General features: G+C 36.7%; 1 protein-coding gene across 4 annotated transcripts in view; it reads right to left on the bottom strand.

Annotated features, from left to right (window-relative positions):
* Positions 1–10,902, bottom strand: part of camkk1a (calcium/calmodulin-dependent protein kinase kinase 1, alpha a) — a 165,089-nt gene that overhangs the window by 21,962 nt on the left and 132,225 nt on the right. For all 4 annotated transcript variants that reach the window (XM_022665768.2, XM_022665764.2, XM_049469163.1 and 1 more), the window contains exons 12-14: positions 8,189–8,242; positions 7,150–7,223; positions 2,311–2,398 (exon numbers count right to left, since the gene is read on the bottom strand). In XM_022665768.2, coding sequence (XP_022521489.1) covers positions 2,311–2,398; positions 7,150–7,223; positions 8,189–8,242 — 216 coding nt within the window. The remainder of the gene's footprint in view (positions 1–2,310; positions 2,399–7,149; positions 7,224–8,188; positions 8,243–10,902) is intronic.

Consider the following 10,902-nt stretch of genomic DNA (forward strand, 5'->3'; position numbering starts at 1 on the left):
ATGTGGGGTTGATGGTGCAGTTGGTCTGCAGGTGTAGGTTCAGCAACAGTATGTGCTGAAAGAATGAGATCAGCTGACTACCTGAATATACTGAATATAGACCAGTTATTCCATTAATGGATTTTTTCTCCCCTGATGATCTCGGCCATATTCCAAGATGACAATGTCAGGATTCATGGGGCTGGAATTGTGAAAGAGTGATTCAGGGAGCATGAGATCATCATTTTCACACAGGGATTTAGAGTTCACCACAGAATCCAGATCTTAACCTCATTGAGAATCTTTGGGATGTGATGGAGAAGACTTTATGCAACGGTCAGACTTAGTGAATGTGTGCTGCAATCAAAGCTAAAGGTTTGTAAACAGTTACTGAGTGCATTTGTTTAGCACTGCAGTAAAAACACAGTGTATACCACACTCTAGCAGGTAAGCAGTCATGTCCTATGTGAGCATCAGCAAGTACAACTGCAATTTATTGGCAATCAATATGGAGACACAGCGACAGGAGACAAATCAAATAGAGATTTTCTCATCTTTATGCAAATAACCTATAGCAAGGAGAAGCAATATCCTATAAGACTGGCTCTAACGAATTTCTCAGACCACAGGCATGAGAGTCTGAGGTCCCAATGTTCCATCCTCTAAAATGTTCTGCATTTCAACATTTCAATCCACTTCCCAATAGAAAAATGTATTAAAATGTAATAGGAATGGATAAACCAATATATTTACATCAATCAACCCCTTCTTTTAAACCACGCCTATGTTTCTGTAGTCACTGTCCATTTTTTAATGATTATTTTTTATAGAATCATCTTTTAGTTTTAGAATTAAATGTGATTGCAGTAGGCACTCACAATACTGTCTAATTCTACTTCTTCTATTTTATTATTCCACCCGTTTTTTTGTCCCGTTAACTTTTTATTATTCCACACGATTTTTGTTTGGTTATCTTGTTATTATCCCACCTGTTCTTTGTCCAGTTTACTTGGGACGCAATTTTTGAGATATTGACTGCAACTTAATGTCCGATTTTTTGTCCATTGAAAATGAATGGGAAAAAAATGGCACACCCATGTACGTCTCAATGTTAGACATACGAACACCAAAATTTGAAATGCTTATAGAACTATTTGCGTTCTTTACGAATCAATATATCGTACAATTTGTTTACAATTGTTGTACCAATTTGCCCCATAGAATTAAATGGGTGTCCCAACATTCCATCTCACACTGCAAAGCGCAGCAGCGTGCAAACATTTTATAATCTGATTTATCCAAAAACTTAGCAAAAGCCTAAAAACAATAAGCAACACCATAGCAACCATCAGCGATACCATAGCAACACCTTAGCAACCACCTAGCATCCACTTTGCGACATCTTAGCAACCACCACCAATACCACAGCAACACCTTAGAAACTCCTGGTAACCTGACGTTTTATAGTAATTTTCCAAACGGGATAGTAATTAAGATTGTTCATCTTTACATCTTTATAGAAGCTTCCAGAGTGAATCTCAGTAGATGGACATTTGCTTCTGTTAGAAACCTGTAAAGAACTATTACGTTGCAGACACTTTTCTTTGAAGTGGCAGTCTGTATTATTTAGTTTTTAAACTGAAAGCAGAAGCATTTCTGAGTGGAGAAGGGATAAAATATTGTGTTTAATGGTAGCAGTGTGCTGAAACGACCATCCCTGCTAAGCTTAAATACTGTATATTCATTCTAAAAACTGGGGGGTCTTTACATATTTATGTCACACGTATAGCCTCTAAAAGAAGAACCGGCTCAGTTTTACTGAACACGAGCTGCGTTGATGGTGGAGCAATGGAGACTTCACAAGGGGAAACTCAGATCTCAGTATCTCATTCACCCAGAGTAAAAACAAAGAAATGAAGGAGTGAAGTTTCTGACTGAGCGCTCTCTGTTTCTCTCTGACTGAACATAACCTGGATTCGGATTCTTCCGCTCTGAAAGGAGACCGCATCACACCCGCCCAGTTTAAAATGATTCTTCCGCATGCTCAGTGCAATTATCCATTCTCACCAGAGAGGGCCCTCAATCCCAAAACTTACGGACATCAGCTTTAACTGAAATAAAGGAGGTTATGTTTCAACTCAATATATAAGTAGCATAGAAGGTTTAAAGGGGCTGCATACTAATCGTAAAAGGATTGGAGGACAGGAAGTGAATAAAGCGTTTAAAAACTAAAGCAGCACTGCTGTATCTGATCCGCTCACTGTATTGATTGTGTTTTCCAGACTTCCCCACACATGAAGCTCACTTGCTTCTCAAACCCCTTTAACTTACCTTAATCTCAGGAAGAGTGATCCTGGAGTCTGGGTTCTTGTCCAGCATTCTCAAGATCAAGTTCCTCAGGCTTTCACTGATGGCTGGCCTAAAAAATAAATACAGTCCAAGGCATCCAATCAAATCACTGAAAAAGCTGCAGATATAACAGACTTCTTATGCAGTAAATTAGGTCTTTTTCTTATCATATGAATAAGATTGAGATCATTTCAAAGATCCTGCTTTATCACAGATATAGCCCTCTCCTCAGTCAGTCACATGATCTGTTCTGTGTTCTGTACAGAATCCATTTAAAGCTTCATTGAAATGACAACCAGTCGTTACAGGAAATCCCGAATGCAGTCATACGCGCGCGCACACACACACACACTCACACACACACGCAAACGATATCCTCCAGCAGGCAACAAAGTGGCAGAGCTATCATTACATCTGCTGTCAGACAATCATTTTGTAAAAGCTCAGAAGCAGACAGACTGAATTTAACAGAGTGCGCTTGAGACGCTGTGTGGCAATCAAATCAGAAGCAGCACAACTCAAAGCTTCTTTTGTCCTCTGAAACTACCCCAAGCTGAAAAACACACTGACATCAGTGTGGAGTTCAAAGGACAATCAGCATCGCACAACAGAAGAGTTAGGGATTTATATATTCCAGAGAGAGACACGGAGTTTATATATATTTACGCTTATATAAACACACATAATAATGGCTATATAAAAAAAAGAGACCACTTAAAATGATGAGTTTCTTTGATTTTACCAAATTGAAAACCTCTGGAATATAATCAAGAGGAAGATGGATGATCACAAGCCATCAAACCAAGCTGAACTGCTTGAATTTTTGCACCAGGAGTAAATGCATGAAGTTATCCAAAATCAGTGTGTAAGACTGGTGGAGGAGAACATGCCAAGATGCATAAAAACTGTGATTAAAAACCAGGGTTATTCCACCAAATATTGATTTCTGATCTCTTAAAACTTTATGAATATGAACTTTTTGCATTATTTGAGGTCTGAAAGCTCTGCATCTTTTTTTGTCATTTCAGCCATTTCTCATTTTCTGCAAATAAACTCTAAATTACAATATTTTATTTGTAATTTGGGAGAAATGTTGTCTGTAGTTTATAGAATAAAACAACAATGTTCATTTTACTCAAACATAAACCTATAAATAGCAAAATCAGAGAAACTGATTCAGAAACTGAAGTTGTCTCTTATTTTTTCCAGAGCTGTATTTCAGTGAGGCCTTAACACACCACAAATCAACCATTTAAAATTTAATCAAATACTAAACAACAATCAATTAAGTCAAAGGTTTTTTTTTCTGACTCATAACCTCAACAATTATCTTCTTTATCTTTATCTTTACCCAAATTAACATCCCAAAGACTTAAAATCTGATGCAGACTTGATTCAGACTCGTATCCTAGAGATTTGAGACTGAGATTCACATTCCAAAGACTTAAAACTTGACCAAATTCACACCCCAGAGACATAAGACCACTCAGAATTGGTTTAGTCTTGACTCAGAAACTTTAGACCTGGCTCTGACTCATATCCTGAAGATTTGGGACTGAGATTCACACTCCAAAGTCTAAAAACGTGGCCAAATTCACATCCCAGACACTTAACACTTGTTTTAGAAACTTTAGACTTCTCAGACTCAAATTCTAGAGAATGGAGACTTGACTGAGAGTCACTTGACTGAGAGACTTGACTCATTTTTGACTTAGACTTGACTCAAAAACTTTATATACTAGAGATTTGGAACTGAGACTCACATTCCAACGAATAAAAACTTGACTCAAATTCAGATCTCTGAGAGTTAAGACTTGACTCAGATTTTCACCCCACAGATATGGGACTTTACTTAGACTTATACCCTAGAGACCTGAGACTTGATTACGACATGTATCACAGATACTTGACTCACAGACCATAAAGACCTAGGCCTAGACTTAAGACTTATACCCTAGAGAATTAAGAGTTAACTAAGTCTTGAATGCCAAAGACTTAAAACTTTATATCCTAGAGACTTGAGACTTGATTTAGACTCCCAACCCAGGCGGCTTATGACTCAAATATCTCTTCAAATGCCTAGTAATATTTTGACAGTGATAATGTACACAGAATATGTGAACATTTTAATGTGTGTTTAAAAGTCTTAGTAAATTTTGGTGAAAGTTTTTTGTACCAACACTCAAACATACTTAACATATAACATATACTTATATCACTGAGCAAACTGCATGTGTAAATCTGCTCTCACACTCTCACATTTGTATGGTTTCCGATACTGTATTACGCTGCGTGACTTCTACGCAGATGGAAAAACAGCACCACTAGTGTGGGGGCATGTACAGTATTTTCACTCTCATACAGTACGTGCATTTAAAGCACTACAAAGTCACAGTGTGGTTTTCAGAGTGATATCTGCATGTGAGATGAGACCTGCGAACTGCGAGTCTGTGTGTGTGTGTGTGTGTGTGTGTGTGTGTGTGTGTGTGTGAGACCGCAAGCATGTGTGGGTGTGAGAGGCTCTCAAGAAAAACGCTTTCATTAGCTGATGACAACCTGTCCAACCACACACTCCAGCTGCCAATCTCTCAGATATGCCTCTCGACTCTCAGAAACACATGCGCAGCTCTGAGCCAACACGTGCACTCACATACACACACACACACACACACACACACACACTGAGACTCGTGCAGTCACACACTCAAAAGAGCTGAAAAGACCCGTTTCATAAGAGGAGACTAACAGAGACGTTTTATTGACATTTTTATTTCCATATCCAGAGAACTGTGGAACTTCAAAGACTGAGAGGTTGAGCGAACTGCAGAACTGCAGGCAAACCCCCCCCCCCCCCACCCACCGCACACCATCACCCTTACAGAGCAGCAGCCTCTTCTGAGCTTCTCTGCCTCTGCTAATGCTTTTCCAAGGACAAATCCCTTTATATTTTATTCATCTCTCTCCAACCCATCACCCTTAGGCAAAATGAATGTTCTATTAGCCTTAAAGTGAGAGTTTATTAAAGCAAATATGCAGGGTGATGAATGAGTGGCAAATACCAGCATGCTGTCTGATCCCCCCCCCCCGTCAAAGACTTAGTTATTTAGTTAAGACTAAGTTAAGTTTGGTGTCAGAAGTGTGTTTTGTTCATTCTGCATTGAGAAGAATGATGATACTAAGTATCCAGAATACTTACCTTAATACACTTTATTGCAAAAAATATTTTAAAAAAGTTGGGTCGGCCTCTCTGCTACATTTTAAGTAAGAAAGTTCTTAAAAATATATATACTTTTACTTTTGGAGACCCACAAGGCTCAATGTTGGGGCCTCTTCGGTTTTCATTGTACTTTACCTCTATAAACTCTCATAACGAAAAACTGACATCAAACTTACTTATGTGGATGATACGCAACCATAGTGGCAATAAACAAATATCTGAACCCTTGAACCCTTTGGAATTTCATGGTTTTCTGCATAAATTTGCCATACAATGTGATCTGATCTTCATCTAAGTAAAAAAAAAAAAAAAAAAAAAAAAAAAAAAAAAAAAAAAAAAAAAAAAAAGATAATCATTCATGTCTTCATTGACAACCACCATAAAAACCTAACAGAGCTAGTGAAAAAAAGTAAATGAACCCTTGTGGTAATGACCTTAACCCTTTCAGACCCTGTGTCAATTACAATATAAAAATAAATAAATAAAAATATATATGTGAACCCCTGAACACTTTAAAATGTTATGGTTTTCTGCGTAAATGTGTCATAAAATGTGATCTGATCTTCATCCAAGTGAAAAAAAAAGAAAAGAGAAAGATAATCATGCATGTCTTCATTGAAAAAAAAAGTGAACCCTTAAGGTAATGACCTTAACCCTTTAAGACCCTTTGTCAATTACAATGGACATCTCGTAGTTTATTTTTTTAATTGTTTTGTTGCCCAGAACACTAATCAAGGCCTGTTGTCCATCAAAAAAGATCATAAACCAGCCAATAAAAAAAAAAAAAACTGTAGCTTAGCCCCGCCCACTGCGCTGGACTGCACTGGACAAAAGAAAAATCAGCAACTGAGCCATTAGAGCATGTCAGAACTACAGAACAAATGAAGCAAAGTAATACAAGCTCATTTTCCTAATTCTTTGTGATTTGAATACTTTTTATGTTTAGTAATAAAAAGGTTTTGGTTAATCAAATTTATTTTTAATATAGACTTTATATTAGGACGGTAGTTTTATTTAGTGGGCGTTAAAAGCAAAAAAAAAAACATCACTCTTATATTTTTCCATCAATGGAACATAATTCAGGTCTGAAAGGGTTCTGAAAGGAGTCAGTGTTAGTATACCTAGAGTCTTACTCGTTAACCCACAGCCTAAATTCTGTAGAAGTTGGGTGATGCAACAGGACAATGACCCAAAACACTGCAGCAAGTGCACAACAGAATGGCTTAAGAAAAACAGAATCCACTCCATTTTGAAGTGGCCCATTCAGAGAATAGATCTCAGATGCTATGGGTTGACTTTAAGGGAGATTAAAATCACTTTAGGCATCTAAGAAGTATAAAAGAGCTGAAGCAGTTCTGCAGGAAGAATGAGCTAAAATTCCACCTCAACAATGTGCAGGTCTGCAGATTCACAGCTATAGAAAGTGCCATCTTTTGGACAATTTTAATGCTTTTTAAAAATCTTTAGGTATGAGAATGGCCTTCTGAATCTTATTTATTTTATTTATGTTAATGGATCAGACAGCATGCTGGTATTTGCCACTCATTCATCACCCTGCCCCTCTGATGGATCACACACAGGTAGAGATGAGAAGAGGAACTCACGTCTCTGGGAACTCCACCAGCTTGCTCCTGATCTTGTTATGCAGAGCAAGTATGTACTCATCAATAAAAGGGCACTGAGGAGAGAGAGAGAGAGAGAGAGAGAGAGAGAAAGAGAGAGAGAATCCAGCTCAGTCACACACACCAAAAAGGAAACAATCCAATGGAATCTTCAAACTGCTTATTTCTATCTACAGTATACTAGTGCATCTTAAAAAAATTGAATATCAATAAAAAGTTACTTTATTTCAGTAATTCAGGTCAAATGTGAAACTCACATATTAAATAGATGTATTACAAACAGAGTGATCTATTTTAAGCGTTTATTTCTTTTATTGTTGATGATTATGGCTTACAGCCAATGAAAACCCAAAAATCAGTGAAAATTAGAATATTATATAAAAACAATTGGTACTTCAGGTAGTGTGGGCAGTGTGCCAAATCCTGCTGGAAAATGAAAAAAAAAAAAAAAAAAAAGTTTTATAAAAGTTTCATAAAAGTTGTCCGCAGATGACTTGATATATTTGATATAAACTTTTATGGAGATGCGAATTTTATTATCCAGCAGGATTTGGCACACTGCCAAAAGTACCAATTGGTCTAATATAATATTCACATTTTCTGAGACATTGATTTTTGGGTTTTCATTGGTTGATCCTGCTAGAAAGTTAAATCCACACTTCCATAAAAGCTGTCAGCAGAGGACTTGATATATTTGATATATACTTGATATATGTATTCCTCTGCTGATAACTTTTATAAAGAAGCAGATTTCATTTTCTAGCAGGATTTGGCACACTGCCCACACTGCCAAAAGTACCAATTGGTCTTATATAATATTCTAATTTTCTGAGACACTGATTTTTTCGGTTTTCATTGGCTGTAAGCCATAATCATCAATAATAAAATAAATAAATGCTTAAAATAGATCACTCTGTGTGTAATACATCTATATAATATATGAGTTTCACATTTTGAACTGAATTACTAAAATAAAATAACTTTTCTTTTTTTTTTTTGAGATCTACTAGTATAATCTTACCTTTCCAAATACGAAGCAGTAGAGCGTCACCCCCATCGCCCACACATCAAGAGCCTGAAACACACACAGAGTCACCAGCATTACACACATTATACTTATTATACTCATTATATATTTAACTGATCCAGTAGCAGCAGTTAAGAACATAAACATGCTCTAATTCCTTCACTGTGCAATTCTTCATATATTAGCTGTAAAGAAACTGTAGGTGTTAGTATTTGATATATTTATATACGCACACACATTCATTGCAAAAATATATATTTGATATAACATTTTAAATAATAATAATTTTCCAAATATGCAAAAGTATTCTGTACTGTACTGAAAAAGAGGCTGTTTCACACCTGATCTGTGCTAAGCTCATTTATAACATTATTTCTTCTCTTTTTTCAAAGATATTCCTGAAGTGAACCTGATTTTGTTCAGCTGGTGGTTTGATTGCACTCGCTCAACTGTCCTCCTAAACAAAAGATGAGCTGTGTAACCATAGTAACGTGGTCTGTTCCCATGGCTGAACTTATAAAGAAGATATGAGTTGGACTGATGTGAAAGCAGTACGAATTCCCATCCAGCTGCTTAGACAGAGGTCACGTCAGCAACTATCAGATACACACTGAATTTAGATTCATCAGTAATCAGTGTCACACAGGAACAAAACATTAGACTATTGGTGTGGTTTTGCATCTACATAAAATCAATTTGTCTTTATTTTTATTCTTTATTTTATACAATTAAACAATTATGAAACAAATGAAACAATTAAGAGACCACTTCAGTTTCTTAAATTTTGCTATTTATAGGTTTATGTTTGAGTAAAATGAACATTGTTGTTTTATTCTATAAACTACAGACAATATTTATCCTAAATTCCCCCCAAAAAATTCTCATTTAGAGAATTTTTTGAAGTAAAAAAGAAATGGCTGAAATAACAAACAAAAAAAATGCAGTGCTTTCAGACCTCAAATAATGCAAAAAAAATAAAAATAAATAATAATATTTATAAAGTTTTAAGAGTTCAGAATATTTAGCATGTTCTCCTCCACCAGTCTTACACACTGCTTTTGGATAACTTTATGCCTTTACTCCTGGTGCAAACATTCAAGCAGTTTGTCAGCATGGTTTGATGGCTTGTGATCACGCATCTTCCTCTTGTTTATATTGCAGAGGTTTTCAATTTGGTAAAATCAAAGAAACTCATCACTTTTAAGTGCTTTCTTATTTTTATTCCAGAGCTGTATTTTATTCTTTATTTTCGTTCCACCTAATGTACCATATGTGAAGTTAAGGACACTAAAATCTCCTTGATTCCTCGAATACTTGCTTCTTTCCTCGGAATCTGTGGATTTTATTCCAAGATGTTCTGTCTAATTTAGAATCTAAACTGATGCTAGGTGTTGGGAAATGTTAGGTTTGAGCTCTTTAAAGAATTCTGTGAAAATTGGTATGTCTTACTCTTGAGCTCACCCTTAGGTTGGGAAGTGAAATTTGCAAATTCAGTCACCACCAAAGTACAAGCTTTACACATGCATTTCTGGACAAGCTGAGAGATACAGAACTATCACTGAAAGTGAAAAAAAGCATTGAGAGTGAAGGGGTAGAGCAATATTACAGAATTCGACATAAAAATGACTTTCCTACACAGATCTTACAAGCATTTTCCTGCTCACTTTACCAGATCTGCATTGTGCAGTCAGTAGCATTCTAGCTTAGACAGAAACGATGTTATATAACTGAAGAGTGGAAGCTGGACTTCCAAGGTTTCAGGTTCAGATAAACGAAGGACTAAGAGAAAAATGATGTTCTGGTATTTCAACAACACTAACAGTCATAAGCAAGGAACTGCACTCACTAAAAAAGCATAACCATAAAGCAAATAACAAAAAACAAGTAAACTAAATAAAAATACATGTTTATGCTGCTGATATGCCCGAAACAGAGGCTGTCGTTCTATCCCAGCAGAGCTGCAGTGATGGTTACAGCCGTCAGCTCTGTGCTCCTCTCCCCGCACTCAGGCATTTGAAAGTTTTTCAGTCGTCTCTGCCAGCCTGTCAGAGAGGCTCTTTGGAGCGGCTGGCAGGTTCTGGACACTGTGGACTTCTAAACACATGGGCCTGTCTGAATGACTGACTGTCTGCCCGAGTCTCTGAGGCAACGGCAGACCTCAGTCAATCAGAACGCCGACACGTGCCTGCAGTGGAACAGTACAAAGAGAACGTGTGTGTGTGTGTGTGTGTGAGAGAGAGAGAGAGAGAGAAAGAGAGAGAGAAATAGAGAAAGAGAGATAACAAGAGAGAGAGAGAGAAATAGAGAAAGAGAGATAACAAGAGAGAGAGAGAAATAGAGAAAGAGAGAAATAGAAAGAGAGAGAGAGAGAGATAACAAGAGAGAGAGAGAAATAGAGAAAGAGAAAGATACAGAAAGAGAGAGATAACAAGAGAGAGAGAAACAGAGAAAGAGAAAGATACAGAAAGAGAGAGATAACAAGAGAGAGAGAAACAGAGAAAGAGAAAGATACAGAAAGAGAGAGATAACAAGAAAGAAAGAGAAATAGAGAAAGAGAAAGATAGAGAGAGATAACAAGAGAGAGAGAAATGGACAAAGAGAAAGAGAGAGATAACGAGAGAGAGAAAGAGAGAAATAGAGAAAGAGGGAGAGAGAAATAGAGAAAGAGAGAGAGAGGGATAACAAGAGAAAGAGAAATAGAGAAAGAG

Source organism: Astyanax mexicanus, chromosome 1 (genome assembly GCF_023375975.1).
Source record: "Astyanax mexicanus isolate ESR-SI-001 chromosome 1, AstMex3_surface, whole genome shotgun sequence".
NCBI lineage: Eukaryota > Metazoa > Chordata > Actinopteri > Characiformes > Acestrorhamphidae > Astyanax > Astyanax mexicanus.